We start from the raw sequence: 18,501 nt of genomic DNA, 5'->3' as shown, positions 1-18,501 counted from the left end.
AGTGATTTGGGAAATACTACAATTAAATTAACTATTCTATTGTTGATGGATATTTCAGTTATTTCCAGTTTGGGTACACATAAGCATACGCAGGTGGGAGGTAAACACCTAAAATGTGAAATTGCTGAATCACAGGGTACACATCCGAGCTAATGTGTAGCCATTTTCCAAAGTATCTACACGAACTCACACTCCCGTCTGCAGTATATGCGGGATCTTTGCCAAATCATCCTCCCCAACCCTGGACGCTGTCAAGTATTAAAATGTTTGCCCGCATGGTGAGCGTGGCCGGTATCCACAGTGGCTTTACTTTATCCTCTTCTGATTATTAACCTTTTCCATCCACAACATATAATTATTGGCCACTGGATTTCTTCTGTGAAATTTCTGTCCAAGTCATCTGCCCATTTTTAAATTGGATTCTTTGCTTTCTTAATTTGTAGGAGTTCTTTACATACTCCCTTCCCACTCGGTGGCCTGTCTTTCCTTGATTTTCAACTTTGGAAAAGCCAGTATGGACTGCGAGCGGCTTCATTGGGAGTTTCCGGGATCCTGGGAGCTGTGCCCTAGACGCGGTCATCACAACCCATCCCACCCTCTCCACCTGGACCGACTAGATCCGGCACTGTGTAACGGGGGATGCCGGGATGGATAGCACAGGCCCCGCCCTCTCGCTGAGGCTCCGCCCACAGCCGGGCGGCCAGAGTCGCGCGCGGGGCTGGCTCTGTTGGCCCCGGTCTCCAGGGCAGCACTGGGAGACGCAGGGCGGGACCGGGAGGCGCCAGCACTGAGGATGCGGGGCCTCCAGGGTCGCGGCAGCCAGGAACGCCCGGCAAGGTGACAGGCGGTTGCCTCCCAAACAGGGTGTGCAGTGCGCCCCCGAGCAGGGATTGGGGGTGGACGGTGGGACCGGGGATGGGGATAGGAGAAAACCTCTCGAGGAAAGTGATCCAGGTGGGGAGAAAAGGGAGCCCACAGGCGGGAGCACTTGGGACCCAGACAGGAAGGACAGACGGTGGCCGAGCAGGGACGGAGCCCAGGGGCCGGTGGTCGGGATCTAGGAAGACTTTGGCGCCCAGACTCCCAGAACAGCCCTAACCTGGGTTGATCAGGCTGGTCCGGGCCATCAGACCCACCGGATAACCCATCACTTCCTGGGCCTTAAAACGCCGCTGGCTGCCGAGTCTTGTCCATCAGAGAATAGGTGGAGGGAGGAAATAAATGCCACGCCCCCTTGGGCAGCTTAGGACTTGTTCCAAAACAGGGTAACTTTTCCTCTGCACTCATCTTGGTGGATGAACCCTTGAAGGAGGGCTACATTTCACCTACAGAAGGAAGTGTGTTCCTCCCAATACTAATGTAATGGGCTGGGCCCAAGGATCTTGACGGGACCCCTTGGGAACGAGGGGTTTCTTGGTGCCTCTAGTCTTGTTTACTTAGGAGATACGTCAGCCGGTCTTTGTCTGAAATTTCAGTGAAAAACTTTGTCCAGTAGGGAGCCACATTCACTGCATTTAGAAGTCCCACTTTCTAATTTATTTCAGCCATCAGCTTTTCCTTTTTCAATCCCATGCTTTTATAAAATCACACCTCCACAGATGACCCAACTTGGATGGTATCTGGCTTTGCTCTCTTCATTATCTCCCAAACATCAACAACAAAAATCGTATCTTTTCCTATGAACATTTTTAATTAACTCCAAGAAACCCTAGTCTATGTCATTTAAGAAACTAAGAGTAATTGAAGGGACTGAATTATTTCATGAAGCAACAGTTCCAAATTGAAATACAATGATTATTTCAAGCTTTTTAAGATCCCAAGTACAGTGACTTGAACTCTTAAAGATGTATTATTACAAACTGTTTTGGTTAAAATGTGTTAGTATTTGAGGGATTTGCTGCTTTCTAAAAATATCCTAAAAGCGAAGGTTGATCCATTTATCAAAATTAATACAATATGGTAGAATGAAATATATATTTTTAAAATAAGGCAATTAATATGAACAGTTTGACAAATAATGTTAGTCTACCAAGAGGGGGGAACTTTAAGTTAAAAAGAAAACCATAGATATTTAAATATCATATGTATTTCAATATGAATGTTACCTTTGGTCTCTTTTGTTTGTTACGGTGCTTTCCTCCAAGGAGTTACGAATGTTCCATAGAAGCGTTAGCAACAAGGTCAACTAGGACTAAAAAGAAGGTCGTGTTATTTAATTAAAGAAAGGATTTGCCAAAAGAACAGGAGTAGACCATTAAAAGAAATTTTACAGTAATCTCTGATCAGAAAGGTTGTTTCTGTTATCTGACCTACAGGGGGAAAAAATGGCATAAAGGCAGTGAGATAGAAGACAGAGCAAACAGAAGTGCCAGCTAGAGATGAAAGGAAGCACAATCCAAAAACATCATTTCCTTTCAATCGTATCTGAACTCAAAGCACCCTTTCCGTAAACCATCTCATGGGTCTTTATGACAGCCCTCTGAGACAGGGAGGGCTCACTTGGAATCATACTCTTAAGCAAGTTAGAAGGGACCCCAGCTGTATTCAGGCCAATCTTCCACCCAGCCAACATTCCCCAGGACAGCATCCCTTTCAGGTCCACGTGGATACCCAGCCTCTGCTATGAATCACTGAATGGCAGAATTCACAAGGCCATCAAATCTTTTGTTGAACAGTTTTGATCATTATCATGGGGTTTTTATTAATACTGAGCTGAAGTTGATCTCCATGTTACATCCACCTAAATTACGTATTCCTACCTGGTAGCAACCTGGACATCAAAAAGTCTTTCAAATGAAAAGTCAGCCAGTATAGGTCTAGTAACAAACTAGCTTCCATCATCTTTTCAGTTCCAACTGTGGAAACCATACTGTCTCCCCCTCCTTTATTTTCCAAAAGGCAGACCCTGAACCTGTTTTACTCTGTCTGTAAATACTACTGAACACGGCATATATATATATATATATATATATATATATATCAGTGCCCTGGGTATTGGAAATAAGGCATTGAAGTACTATCCGTAATTACCCATTTGGCTTTGTCCAATCTTATCTGTAACAGGCTCTTGGAAGCTAGAGAAAGGATTCCAGTCATTTGATTTCCTCAAAAAAGCTGCATTTGATTATTCAGACTGTTTATGAGCTCTGCAGCAGAAGTGTTCCTGTAGATGCAAAAACACAATAGTTTTTCTGATAGACTTTTCTCATACTTACAAAAGGGTGCATACAAAAGCCTGCAGATAATATAATGAGGTTCTCTTACTTATTTAATTTTTTGATTAATATTGGAATTAGAGATTTTAATTGTCACAGAATAACATAAATATAATTTTTTTAGGCAAATGCTTTTGTGAACCACAACTTTAAATATCCAGCCAGCTGCTGCCATCCACAAGAGAGAATCCCTGTTCATTTTTGTATTTTTCTCAAGATGAGTCATAGTAAATTCATTCCCAAGGTGTCTATTCAATCTCCTGTTCATCACACCAACTTAAAGGTCCAGTCCACAGAGCCATCTTTTAAGAAAGAAGACTTACATTTGATTTCAAAAGACTCTTTGGAATCTGACTCAGAAAGCCCCACTCAAAAGATCAAGTCCCAGTCTGACCTTGAAGACCAAATTCAGGACAACGACATGGAGCCTGACAGCCTAGAGGAGGAGAACTTGAGTGAGACGGAAGAGGAAGCAAGCAGAAAAGCAGCTCAGAGGGCCAAGAAGGAAAACCTCCACACCCAAGATGCTGCTGCAATTAACAGGTAAGAAATTGGCTTGTGTAAGAAACAGTGGGTTCTGAGATGCATAATTATTGGTACTGTCCCAAGTGAAAGTAAGGACAGGCTCTTGTTTTGGGATTTTTTTTTTATAGTGGATACAATTGATTTACAATGTTGTATTACTTTCAGGTATGCAAAGTGATTCAGTTATAGGTATACATATATCTAATTCTTTTTTCATTCTTGTCCCATTCTTTTCTTTTTTCAGTATTACCGAATATTGAGTAGAACTCCCTATACTATACAGTAGGTCCCTGTTTATTATCTGTTTTATTGATAGTAGTGTGTACATGTTAATTGCAAACTCTTCGTTTATCCCTCCCCCTGAACAACCTTTCCCCTTTGGCAACCAGAAGTTCATTTTCTAAGTCTATGAGTCTGTTTCTGAACAGGCTCTTGTAACGAGCTCCTTTGTGATGTGTGTGAGACAGATCTCCGAGAAGTTAAGGACAGCTTAGAGCCAAGATTTTTGATGAGAATAGTTATTAACGATAAGGACATTTGTATTTCTTATGCTCCTTACTTCCTGTCCATATTCCAAGGTGCTACAACCTCACCTTGGAGAAATCCCAGAAAGCCTAATCTAGAAAAGTGCCATGATCGTGGACTCAGATGTTCTTGAGTGGGTCGAGGCAATGGTGTTTAGTGTATAATTTGAAATAAGTCCCTTTTAGTCTTCTGCAGCTCATGTTTTCTCTCTTGTGAAATGAGCCAGCCTGCTTCTCTCACAAGATTGCCATCACGTCAGTGAAGTACATTGTTGGGGGGAACTTGAGACCTCTACCTGATCCAGGAGAGGTCTACCTTCCTGGGCTTATATAATCCCAGAGATTCAATTTCTTTAATCATTAGTATTTAGGGTGTATTCACTTTATGCTAGAAGCTACCAAAACATCTAAGAAGATATAAATGAGTGCAATATTATTCAGTTTTAATGAAAATATAAGTGACACACTACAGTATTGAAGTTCAAAGCCATTGATTAGAAAGGGATCTTGAGATGGTGGTGAGTTACAAAGCATCTGAAGCAGACCAAGTGGTTTCAGATTCTGCCACCGACTAGTTGTGTGACCTTGGCCAAGCCCATTTAAACTCTCTGTGCCTCAGCTCCTCGTCAGTAAAAATGGGATAATAATAGTAGTTATCTCACAGTTTATTGTAAGGCTAAAATCAGTGTGTGTGTGCGTTTCATATATATATATATATAGTGCTTCAAACAGTGACTCTTAATAAGTTATGTATGTGTTAGATTAAAAAAAAAAAAACAAACACTCTTCTACCATGTTCCCCCCCCCACCATAAAACCAAAGCTGAAGGGTTGAGGAGGAGCAATGATATAAAGTCAGAAGTAGGGCTTAATTTTGTTAGCCAACTAATAAGAGTGCATGGGATTGTAGAAAATAATGCCTTACCTTATTCTCTTAAGTTTAAGGAAATAATTTTTATAAATGTGCAGTATAAACTGCTTTTATTTTTTTGAGTTGGAATATAGCTGCTTTACCATGTTGTATTAGTTTCTGCCGTACAACAAAGTGAATCAGCTATGTATACATATATCCCCTCCCTCCTGGACCCTCTTTGTGTTAGATGTTTTTTAACTTAGAGCTAAAGTAAATTGAGGAAAGTTTATTGGAAGGCTTAGAACTTGGGCAGGCAGGGTTTTGGAAACTAGGCAAGATTTTGGGAAAAAAGAACAGAATTAACATGAGTGTGTGTGGCCCATTGAGCCCCATTTGATGACAGAGGATGTTTTTTGAATGTAGGGAAATTAGAGGAGGAGCCTGCTTACAAGGGCCTTTGTGGTTACCACCAGCCCATGCCACAGATATGACACTGAACACAGAACTCAAATGATGTTTCCCAAGAGTACACTCCTGGCACAGGCTTTCATGGGAGCCAGAATGAGAGCCCAGCCCTACGTCTTTCCCCCCTTTCTTCTTTCCTTCTTTCTCTTTCACTGAAGATACCAAGTTGAATCAAGCTCGTCTGCTTCTTAGGGGCTGTTGGAGTAGAGTAAGTCCCCTATATACGAACCTTCAAGTCATGAACTTTCAAAGATATGAACATATTATAAACTCTAACAATACAGTGCTATAAAGGCAATTTTGTTAGTTGGGTACTGAGGGTAGCTTTGTTAGACTTACAAATATATTGGACTTAACTGATCTTAACTGACTTAACCATCTTGGAATGGAACTCATTCGTATATAGGAGACTTACTGACAAGTGATAAATGCTATAACTGAGGTGCAGCCACAGAGTTAGGGGGTAAAAGAGGCTTCAGTTCAGTTCAGTTGCTCAGTCATGTCCGACTCTTTGCGACCCCATGAATCGCAGCACACCAGGCCTCCCTGTCCATCACCAACTCCCAGAGTTCACTCAGACTCACGTCCATTGAGTCAGTGATTCCATCCAGCCATCTCATCCTCTGTCGTCCCCTTCTCCTCCTGTCCCCAACCCCTCCCAGCATCAGAGTCTTTTCCAATGAGTCAACTCTTCGCATGAGGTGGCCAAAGTACTGGAGTTTCAGCTTTAGCATCTTTCCTTCCAAAGAAATCCCAGGGCTGATCTCCTTCAGAATGGACTGGTTGGATCTCCTTGCGGTCCAAGGGACTCTCAAGAGTCTTCTCCAACACCAGAGTTACCTGTGGCGGATTCATTTTGATATTTGGCAAAACTAATACAATTATGTAAAGTTTAAAAATAAAATAACATTAGAAAAAGAAAAAAAAAAAAAAAAAGAGGCTTAGAAAGGCTTTAACCAGCTCTCCGCTCCTGACTGAACGGGGTTGGATATACCCAGAGGAAAAAACACAGGTTCTTGGGGAGGACAGTAAGATGAAGCAGTATTCAAGGAAGATTATTCTGCAAGCTGGTGCATTATGAATTAGACGGTAAAAACACAGTAAAGAGACCACCAGATGGTAGTAATTATAATGACAACAGTAATAGTAATATCATCTCTTTTGAAAGGCCATTATAACTTCACTCAATTCTTCATTGCAATCCCACAAGAAAGTGCTGCTATTCCCATTTTACAGGTCAGGAAAATGAAGCTGACAGAGATAAAGTCACCTAACATCAGAGTGCTTTGTTACTGATGTTGAGGGTTTCTTTTTTTTTTTTTTTTTTTAATACTTTGTTTATTTATTTACTTTGGCCATGCTCTGCAGCCTGCCGGATCTTAGTTCCCCAACCGGGGATCGAACCTGGGCCACAGCAGTGAAAGCGCCAAGTCCTAACCACTGGAACACCAGGGAATTCCCTGAGGTTTTTAATTAAGAAAAAATCCTAACCCATAGAAAAGTACAGAGAAAAATACCATCTCACCCTTACTGCCATATTTCAGATATATTTTTTAAAACAAAATGTTGAAGATAGTTTCCTTGTTCCTCTTCTCACACCCGTCTTCCTCCTCAGAGATAACCAACGCATACTTTTCTTCCGACCTTGCCGCGCAGCCCGTGGGATCTCAGTTTCCTGATCAGGGACAAGACCCTCATGGTGGAAGCGTGGAGTCTTAACCACTGGACCACCAGGGAAGTTCCAACCAATACATACTCTTATATGAGTATATTTCCTTCATAGCAATTTTTAATTCATTTCCTTCACAGCTAATGAGTGGAGACATACGTATATAAAGAATTGCTAGGACTTGGTGACAATTTAGAACTGGGGTTGGAAAGAACAAGAGAAGGCAAAGATTACTTTAAGGTTCTGACAACAAAAGCATTGTCAGAATACTTGTCCTGAGCCCAATCCCTGTGCCAGACACTTGACATGTATCATCTTATTTAATCCTTTTGGCAGCCCCAACAGGTGGACACTATCATGATCCCGTCTTAGAGACTGCAAATAAGGCTTACAGAAGCTGGTTACTTATTTCACCAGGGGCGTGGTAGAGCAGCAAACTCCTGCAGTCTGACTCTATGCTTTAAACCATGTTTCTATTGTAGCACTAATCTAAGAGAGTCATAGTTTCCTAGGAAATAAATGGTAGTTTTATTTATAGAAACAGGGCATCAGAAAGGATAGGTATTCTTGTCTGTACTTTTACGAGGAAGAAACCAAGGCAAGGATCCATTATGTGACCTCATTTCCCCTATGTTGAGTTTTTCCTCTTAGAACAGTTTTCAGAGACCTGACTTTAACCTTGCTTTTTACCCAAGGACAATGTAAATACTATTCAATGTATTTTTTAAATTTATTTCTTTATTGAAGGATAATTGCTTTACCAGAATTTTGTTGTTTTCTGTCAAACCTCAACATGAATCAGCCACAGGTATACATACATCCCCTCCCTTTTGAACCTCCCTCCCAACTCCCTCCCCCTCCCACCCCTCTAGGTGGATAGAGCCCGTTTGAGTTTCCTGAGTCATACAGCAAATTCCCATTGGCTATCTATTTTACATATGGTAATGTTATTCTTTCCATACATCTCACCCTCTCCTCCCCTCTCCCCATGTCCATAAGTCTATTCTCTAAGTCTTTTCTCCATTGCTGCCCTATAAATAAATTCCTTGGTACCATTTTTCTAGATTATGTATATATGCATTAGAATACAATATTTATCTTTCTGACTCACTTCACTCTGTATAATAGGTTCTAGGTTCATCCACCTTATCAGAACTGACTCAAATGCATTCCTTTTTATGGCCGAGTAATATTCCATTGTGTATATGTACCACAACTTCTTTATCCACTTATCTGTCGATGGACATCTAGGTTGCTTCCAGGTTGCTTCCATGTTCTAGCTACAGTAAATGGTTCTGCAATGAACAATGGGATACATGTGTCTGTTTCAATTTTGGTTTCCTCAGGGTATATGCCTAGAAGTGGGATTGCTGGGTCATATGGTGGTTTTATTCCTAGTTTTTTAAGGAATCTCCATACCGTCTTCCACAGTGGCTGTATCAATTTACATTCCCTCCAACAGTGCAAGAGCATTCCCTTTTCTCCAAACTCTCTCCACCATTTATTGTTTGTAGACTTTTTGATGATGGCCATTCAGACTGGTGTGAGGTGGTATCTCATTGTAGTTTTGATTTGCATTTCTCTAATAATGAGCGATATTGAGCATCTTTTCATGTGTTTGTTAGCCATCTGTATGTCTTCTTTGGAGAAATGTCTGTTTAGGTCTTTTCCCCCACTTTTTGATCAGGTTGTTTTTCTGGCATTGAGTTGTATGAGCTGCTTGTATATTTTGGAAATTAACCCTTTGTCAGTTGTTTCATTTGCTATTATTTTCTCCCATTCTGAGGGTTGTCTTTTCACCTTGCTTATAGTTTCCTTTGCTGTGCAAAAGCTTTTAAATTTAATCAGATCCCACTTGTTTACTTTTGTTTTTATTTCCATTACTCTAGGAGGTGGGTCATAGAGGATCTTGCTTAGATTTATGTCATCAAATGTTCTGCTTATGTTTTCTTCTAAGAGTTTTATAGTTTATGGTCTTACATTTAGATCTTTAATCCATTTTGAGTTCATCTTTGGGTATGGTGTTAGGAAGTGTTCTAATTTCATTCTTTTACATATAGCTGTCTAGTTTTCCCAGAACCATTTATTGAAGAGGCTATCTGTGCCCCATTGTATATTCTTGCCTCCTTTGTCAAAAATAAGGTACCCATAGGTGCAAGGGTTTATTTCTGGGCTTTCTGTCTTGTTCCATTGGTCTATATTTCTGTTTTTGCACCAGAACCATACTGTCTTGATGACTGTAGCTTTGTAGTATAATCTGAAGTCAGGAAGGTTGATTCCTCCAGCTCAATGCTTCTTTCTCAAGACTGCTTTGGCTATTTGGGGTCTTTTGTGTTTCCATAAATTGTGAAATATTTTGTTCTAGTTCTGTGAAAAATGTCATTGGTAATTTGATAAGGATTGCACTGAATCTGTAGATTGGATTTGGTAGTATACTCGTTTTCACAATATTGATTCTTCCTACCCAGGAACATGGAATATCTCTCCATCTGTTTATGTCATCTTTGATTTTTTTCATCAGTGTCTTATAATTTTCTGTATACAGTCCTTTTGTCTCCTTAGGTAAGTCTATTCCTAGATATTTAATTCTTTCTGTTGCAATGGTGAATAGGATTGATTCCTTAATTTCTCTGATTTTTCATTGTTAGTAAATAGAAATGCAAGTGATTTCTGTGTATTGATTTTGTATCCTGCAACTTTGCTAAATTCACTGATTAGCTCTAGTAATTTTCTGATAACTATCTTTAGGGTTTTCTATGTACAGTATCATGTCACCTGCAAACAGTGAGAGCTTTACTTCTATTCCGATCTGGATTCCTTTTACTTTTCTTCTCTGACTGCTGTAGCTAGGACTTCCAGAACTATGTTGAAAAACATCAGTGAAAGTGGACACCCTTGTCTTGTTCCTGATCTTAGGGGGAATGCGTTCAATTTTCACCATTGAGAATAATGTTTGCTGAAGGTTTATCATATATGGCCTTTGCTATTTTGAGGTAGTTCCTTCTATGCCCATTTTTTGAAGAGTTTTAATCATAAACGGGTGCTGAATTTTGTCAAAGGCTTTTTCTGCATCTATTGAGACGATCATATGGTTTTTCTTTCAATTTGTTAATATGGTTGATTAGCATATATTGAAGAATCCTTACATTCCTGGAATAAATCCAACTTATTCATGGTGTATGAGCTTTTTGATGTGTTGCTGAATTCTGTTTGCTAAAATTTTTGTTGAGGAGTTTTGCATTTATGTTCATCAGTGATATTGGCCTGTTCAGTTCAGTTGCTCAGTCGTGTCCGACTCTTTGCGACCCCGTGAATCGCAGCACGCCAGGCCTCCCTGTCCATCACCAACTCCTGGAGTTCACTCAGACTCACGTCCATCGAGTCAGTGATGCCATACAGCCATTTCATCCTCTGACGTCCCCTTCTCCTCCTGCCCCCAATCCCTCCCAGCATCAGAGTCTTTTCCAATGAGTCAACTCTTCGCATGAGGTGGCCAAAGTACTGGAGTTTCAGCTTCAGCATCATTCCCTCCAAAGAAATCCCAGGGCTGATCTCCTTCAGAATGGACTGGCTGGATCTCCTTGCAGTCCAAGGGACTCTCAAGAGTCTTCTCCAACACCACAGTTCAAAAGCATCAATTCTTCGGCACTCAGCCTTCTTCACAGTCCAACTCTCACATCCAGACATGACCACTGGAAAAACCATAGCCTTGACTAGACGGACCTTTGCTGGCAAAGTAATGTCTCTGCTTTTGAATACGCTATCTAGGTTGGTCATAACTTTCCTTCCAAGGAGTAAGTGTCTTTTAATTTCATGGCTGCAGTCACCATCTGCAGTGATTTTGGAGCCCAAAAAAATAAAGTCTGACACTGTTTCCACTGTTTCCCCATCTATTTCCCATGAAGTGATGGGACCAGATGCCACGATCTTCATTTTCTGAATGTTGAGCTTTAAGCCAACTTTTTCACTCTCCTCTTTCACTTTCATCAAGAGGCTTTGGAGTTCCTCTTCACTTTCTGCCATAAGGGTGGTGTCATCTGCATATCTGAGGTTATTGATATTTCTCCTGGCAATCTTGATTCCAGCTTGTGCTTCTTCCAGCCCAGCGTTTCTCATGATGTACTCTGCATAGAAGTTAAATAAGCAGGGTGACAATATACGGCCTTGATGTACTCCTTTTTCTATTTGGAACCAGTCTGTTGTTCCATGTCCAGTTCTAACTGTTGCTTCCTGACCTGCATACAGATTTTTCTTTTTTTATGTTGTCTTTGTCTGTTTTTGTTATCAGGGTGATGGTGGCCTCGTAGAATGAGTTTGGAAGTATTCCTTCCTCTGCAATTTTTTGAAAGAGTTCTAGAAGGATAGGCATTAGCTCTTCTCTAAATGTTTGATAGAATTCTCCTGTGAAGCCATCTGGTCCTGGGCTTTTGTTTTTTGGAAGATTTTTGATCACAGCTTCAATTTCAGCCCTTATAACTAGGTTGTTCATAATTTCTATTTCTTCCTGGTTCAGTCTTGGAAGATTGAACTTTTCTAAGAATCCGTTCATTTCTTCCAGGTTATCCATTTTATTGCCATAGAGTCATTCATAATAGTCTCTTATAATCCTGTGTATTTCTTCACTGTCTATTGTAACCTCTCCTTTTTCATTTCTAATCTTGTTGATTTGATTCTTTTCTCTTTTTTTCTTGATGACTCTGGTTAAATAAAGGCTTGTCAATTTTGTTTATCTTCTCAAAGAACCAGCTTTTAGTTTTATCAATCTTTACTATTGTTTCTTTCATTTCTTTTTCATCTATTTCTGCTCAGATCTTTATGATTTCTTTCCTTCTACTAATTTTGGGGTTTTTTTGTCTTTCTTTTTTCAGTTGTTTTGGGTGTAAAGTTAGGTTGTCTATTCAATGTTTTTCCTGTTTCTTGAGGTAGGATTGTATTGCTATAAACTTCCCTCTTAGAACTGCTTTTGCTGCATCCCGTTGGTTTTGAGTTGTCGTGTTTTCATTGTCATTTGTTCCTAGAAATTTTCTGATTTCCCTTTTGATTTCTTCAGTAACCTGTTGGTTATTTGGGAACATGTTGTTTAATCTCCATGTCTTTGTGTTTCTTACAGTTTTTTTCTTGTAATTGATATATAGTCTCATACCATTGTGGTTGGAGAAGATCCTTGATATGATTTCAATTTTCTTAAGTTTACTGAAGTCTGATTTGTGACCCAAGATGTGGTCTATCATGGAGAATGTTCCATGTACACTTGAGAAGAAGATGTATTCTTCTGCATTTGGATGGAATGTCCTGAAGATATCCTTCTCATCTAATATATCATTTAAGACTTGTGTTTCCTTATTAATTTTCTGTTTGATGATCTGTCCATTGGTGTGAGTGGGGTGTTAAAGTCTCCTACTGTTATTGTGTTACTGTCAATTTCTCCTTTTATGTCTGTTAGTGTTTATCTTATGTATTGAGGTGCTCTTATGTTGGGTGCATAGATATTTACAATTGTTATGTCTTCCTCTTGGATTGATCCCTTGATCATTATTTAGTGTCCTTCCTTATCTCTTATAATATTCTTTAAGGTCTATTTTGTCTGATATGAGAATTGCTACTCCAGCTTTCTTTTCCTCACCATTTTCATGGAATATATTTTTCCAACCTCTCACTTTCAGCCTATATGTGTCTTTAGGTCTGAAGTGGGTTTCTTGTAGACAGCATATATATGGGTCTTATTTTTGTATCCATTCAGCCAGTATGTGTCTTTTGGTTGAAGCATTTAACCCATTTACATTTAAAGTAATTATTGATATATATGTTCCTATTGCCATTTTCTTAGTTGTTTGGGGTTGATTTTGTAGATCTTTTTTCTTCTCTTTTATTTCTTAACTATATAAGTCCTTTTAACATTGTTGTAAAGCTGGTTTGGTGGTACTAAATTCTCTTAACTTTTGCTTGTCTGAAAACCTTTTTATTTCTCCATCAATTTTGAATGAGATCCTTGCTGGGTACAGTAATCTTGATTGTAGATTTTTCCCTTTCAGTACTTTAAGTATATCCTGCCATTCCCTTATGGCCTGAAGAGCTGAAAGACCAGCTGTTAAGCGTATGGGGTTTCCCTTGTATGGGGTTTTCCCTTGCTGCTTTTAATATTCTTTCTTTGTGTTTAGTCTTTATTAGTTTAATTAGTATGTGTCTTGGTGTTTCTTCTTGGGTTTATCCTGTATGGGACTCTTTGTGCCTCTTAGACTTGATTGACTATTTCCTTTTCCATGTTGGGGAAATTTTCAACTATAATCTCTTCAAAAACTTTCTCATACTCTTTTTTTCCTGGGACCCCTATAATTTGAATGCTGGTGCATTTGATATTGTCCCAGAGGTCTCTGAGACTGTCCTCAGTGCTTTTCATTCTTTTTACTTTATTCTGCTCTTCAGAAGTTATTTCTACCATTTTATCTTCCAGCTCACTGATTCATTCTTCTGCTTCAGATATTCTGCTAGTGATTCCTTCCAGAGTATTTTTGATTTCAGTAATTGTGTTGTTTGTCTCTGTATGTTTATTCTTTAATTCTTCTAGGTCCTTGTTAATTGATTCTTGCATTTTCTCCATTTTGTTTTCAAGGTTTTTGACCATCTTTACTATCATTATTCTGAATTCTTTTTCAGGTAGTTTGCCTATTCCCTCTTCATTTATTTGGACTTCTGTATTTCCAGTTTGTTTCTTCATTTGTGTAGTATTTCTCTACCTTTTCGTTATTTTTTTTTTAACTTATTGTGTTTGAGGTCTCCTTTTCCCAGGGTTCAAGGTTGAATTCTTTCTTCCTTTTGATTTCTGCCCTCCTAAGGTTGCTCCAGTGGTTTGTGCAAGCTTCATATAGGGTGAGATTTGTGCTGTTTTTGTTTGTTTGTTTGTTTTTCCTCTGATGGGCAAGGCTGAGTGAGGTGGTAATCCTGTCTGCTGACTGAGTAGGTATTTTTGTTTTGTTTGTTGTTTAGATGAGGCGCCCTGCACAGGGTGCTACTGGTGGTTGGGTGATGCCGGGTCTTGTATTCAAGCGGTTTCCTTTGTGTGAGTTCTCATAGCATAGGAACCTGGAATGTCAGGTCCATGAATCAAGGCAAATTGGAAGTGGTCAAACAAGAAATGGCAAGAGTGAACATCGACATTCTAGGAATCAGCAACCTAAAATGGACTGGAATGGGTGAATTTAACTCAGATGACCATTATATCTACGACTGCGGGCAGGAATCCCTTAGGAGAAATGGAGCAGCCATCATGGTCAACAAAAGAGTCCAAAATGAAGTACTTGGATGCAATCTCAAAAACAAAAGAATGATCTCTGTTTGTTTCCAAGGCAAACCATTCAATATCACAGTAATCCAAGTCTATGCCCCAACCAGTAAGGCTGAAGAAGCTGAAGTTGAACGGTTCTATGAAGATATACAAGACCTTTTAGAACTAACACCCAAAAAAGATGTCCTTTTCATTATAGGGGACTAGAATGCAAAAATAGGAAGTCAAGAAATACCTGAAGTAACAGGAAAATTTGGCCTTGGAATATGGAATGAAGCAGGGCAAAGACTAATAGAGTTTTGCCAAGAAAATGTACTGGTCATAACAAACACCCTCTTCCAACAACACAAGAGAAGACTCTACACATGGACACCACCAGATGGTCAACACTGAAATCAGATTGATTATATTCTTTGCAGCCAAAGATGGAGAAGCTCTACACAGTCAACAAAAACAAGACCGGGTGCTGACTGTGGCTCAGATCATGAACTCCTTATTGCCAAATTCAGACTGAAATTGAAGAAAGTAGGGAAAACCACTAGACCATTCAGGTATGACCTAAATCAAATCCCTTATGATTATACAGTGGAAGTGAGAAATAGATTTAAGGGACTAGATCTGATAGATAAGAGTGCCTGATGAACTATGGACGGAGGTTTGTACATTGTACAGGAGATAGGGATCAAGACCATCCCCATGGAAAAGAAATGCAAAAAAGCAAAATGGCTGTCTGAGGAGGCATTACAAATAACTGTGAAAAGAAGAGAAGCAAAAAGCAAAGGAGAAAAGGAAAGATATAAACATCTGAATGCAGGGTTCCAAAGAATAGCAAGGAGAGATAAGAAAGCCTTCCTCAGCGATCAATGCAAAGAAACAGAGGAAAACAATAGAATGGGAAAGACTAGAGACCTCTTCAAGAAAATTAGAGATACCAAGGGAACACTTCATGCAAAGATGGGCTCTGTAAAGGACAGAAATGGTATGGACCTAACAGAAGCAGAAGATATTAAGAAGAGGTGGCAAGAATACACAGAAGAACTGTACAAAAAGATCTTCATGACCAAGATAATCACGATGGCGTGATCACTGATCTAGAGCCAGACATCCTGGAATGTGAAGTCAAGTGGGCCTTAGAAAGCATCACTACGAACAAAGCTAGTGGAGGTGATGGAATTCCAGGTGAGCTATTTCAAATCCTGAAAGATGATGCTGTGAAGTGCTGCACTCAATATGCCAGCGAATTTGGAAAACTCAGCTGTGGCCACAGGACTAGAAAAGGTCAGTTTTCATTCCAATCCCAAAGAAAGGCAATGCCAAAGAATGCTCAAACTACTGCACAATTGCACTCATCTCACACGCTAGTAAAGTAACGCTCAAAATTCTTCAAGCCAGATTCAGCAATACATGAACCGTGAACTTCCAGATGTTCAAGCTGGTTTTAGAAAAGACAGAGGAACCAGAGATCAAATTGCCAACATCCGCTGAATCATGGAAAAAGCAAGAGAGTCCAGAAAAACACCTATTTCTGCTTTATTGTCTATGCCAAAGCCTTTGACTGTGTGGATCACAATAAACTGTGGAAAATTCTGAAAGAGATGGGAATACCAGACCACCTGACCTGTCTCTTAAGAAACCTATATGCAGGTCAGGAAGCAACAGTTAGAACTGGACATGGAACAACAGACTGCTTCCAAATAGGAAAAGTAGTACGTCAAGGCTGTATACTGTCACCCTGCTTATTTAACTTCTATGCAGAGTACATCATGAGAAATGCTGGGCTGGAAGAAACACAAGCTGGAATCAAGATTGCCGGGAGAAATATCAATGACCTCAGATATGCAGATGACACCACCCTTATGGCAGAAAGTGAAGAGGAACTCAAAAGCCTCTTGATGAAAGTGAAAGAGGAGAGTGAAAAAGTTGGCTTAAAGCTCAACATTCAGAAAATGAAGATCGTGGCATCTGGTCCCATCACTTCATGGGAAATAGATGGGGAAACAGTGGAAACAGTGTCAGACTTTATTTTTTTGGGCTCCAAAATCACTGCAGATGGTGACTGCAGCCTTGAAATTAAAGGGCACTTACTCCTTGGAAGGAAAGTTATGACCAACCTAGATAGCATATTGAAAAGGAGAGATATTACTTCGCCAGCAAAGGTCCGTCTAGTCAAGGCTATGGTTTTTCCAGTGGTCATGTCTGGATGTGAGAGTTGGACTGTGAAGAAAGCTGAGCGCCGAAGAATTGATGCTTTTGAACTGTGGTGTTGGAGAAGACTCTTGAGAGTCCCTTGGACTGCAAGGAGATCCAGCCAGTCCATTCTGAAGGAGATCAGCCCTGGGATTTCTTTGGAGAGAATGATGCTGAAGCTGAAACTCCAGTACTTTGGCCACCTCATGCGAAGAGTTGACTCATTGGAAAAGACTCTGATGCTGGAAGGGATTGGGGGCAGGAGGAGAAGGGGACGTCAGAGGATGAAATGGTTGGATGGAATCACCGACTTAATGGACGTGAGTCTGGGTGAACTCCAGGAGTTGGTGATGGAGAGGGAGGCCTGGCGTGCTGCGATTCATGGTGTCACAAAAAGTCGGACACGACTGAGTGACTGAACTGACTGAGGGTTAGTTCTCTGGTAGTCTAGAGTCTTGGAGTCAGTATTCCCACTGTAAAGGCTCAGAGCTTGATCTCCTGTGTCACAAAGTAATTTAGTGGAAGAGATGAAATGGGCACCCAGCTCTAAATTTTCAATCCAGTGATCGATTTCACTACATAGGATCCCCTTAGAAGAGCCATTGGTTCTCTATTTTTTCAGAGCACTGGAGGAAGAGACAGTCACCACTAAAGAGTAAGAAGAAAAGTAACAATTTCACAAATCCATAGTAGCCGGAAGAATGTGACACTTTTATACGCCAAGGGAGCCCCAAAAATATCAATGTATTTTTAAATAAAGAATAATATAAAGTCAAAAGCATGGTTAGGGCCTTGGTCTTCTGATTCACAGATCCTAAAATGATGGTATTTTCCTTAGACTGATTTGTCTTGGAAACATTAATGAAAGACTATAATCCCCAGGATTAGAGTGGGTTATGGCCCTGGTAGTTGTTTGGCTGTGCAATGCTTCATACATTGACTGGAGAACCAGTTCTCCACTACAAAGGAAAACACAACCAAAGCATTTAGTCAAGTAGTACCTCAAGAATATCATCCAGGGACTTCCCTGATAGTCCAGTGGCTAAGATTTTGCACTCCAATGCAGGGGGCCCAGGTTCAACCCCTGATCAGGGAACTAGAGCCAACATGCCGCAACTGAGAGATCCTGCAACTAAGGCCCTAGCATAGCCAAATAAAAATGTTTTTAAAAGCCTTAAAAAAATGTCATCCAGTTGAGCATTTCCTTACTGGCCCCTTTCTCTATTCATCTTGGAAACTTTTCCTAGGTGTATCGTTGCTTGGATCTGAGTAGTTTATGAGTCAAGAAACAGACAAATTGATCACAGGCTCTCAATATGAAATTCAAGAGTGCTTTCATTTCTGGCAGGTAGATGGCATTCTGGGAACTGTAGTTCAAAATAATTAGTCAAAGCCTTGCCTTAAAACCAAGAAAAATCTCTTTCTTCTTGCTTTTATGGGCAACCATTTTAAAAGCTGCCTGCCAAGTCACTTGAGCTCTACTCTTGTGTTTTGATGTTACTAGAACCTCCTCAAAGCAATTACTCCCTTGTACCTCAGCAAAGCCAAGCCTCAGCTCAATGTATATGGATTAGAAAAACCTTTTACTTAATAGAAATTGGAGCAGCATTGACTGCAGTGAATGAATCAAGAGTAGAAAGAGGATCTTCACGTGATAATCCTTAAACCCCACTCCAGAACTAGCCTTATGACACTCAGCACTCAGGGAAAAGGAGATCAATGTAATTCCTAGAGCATTAGAAATAACCTCTTCAGCCCTGTGGCCCTCTGAAACCTCATATG

General features: G+C 40.2%; 1 protein-coding gene across 3 annotated transcripts in view; it reads left to right on the top strand.

Moving 5' to 3' along the window:
- Positions 1–723: 723 nt before the first annotated feature.
- JHY (junctional cadherin complex regulator) overlaps positions 724–18,501 on the top strand; it is an 82,058-nt gene continuing 64,280 nt past the window's right edge. For all 3 annotated transcript variants that reach the window (XM_027563448.1, XM_027563449.1, XM_027563450.1), the window contains exons 1-2: positions 724–837; positions 3,340–3,758. In XM_027563448.1, coding sequence (XP_027419249.1) covers positions 3,433–3,758 — 326 coding nt within the window. In that variant the 5' untranslated portion in view covers positions 724–837; positions 3,340–3,432. The remainder of the gene's footprint in view (positions 838–3,339; positions 3,759–18,501) is intronic.

Source organism: Bos indicus x Bos taurus, chromosome 15 (genome assembly GCF_003369695.1).
Source record: "Bos indicus x Bos taurus breed Angus x Brahman F1 hybrid chromosome 15, Bos_hybrid_MaternalHap_v2.0, whole genome shotgun sequence".
Classification (NCBI taxonomy): Eukaryota; Metazoa; Chordata; class Mammalia; order Artiodactyla; family Bovidae; genus Bos; species Bos indicus x Bos taurus.
The sequence above is the reverse complement of the archived record's forward strand: the minus strand, read 5'-3'. Positions and strand labels throughout refer to the sequence as shown.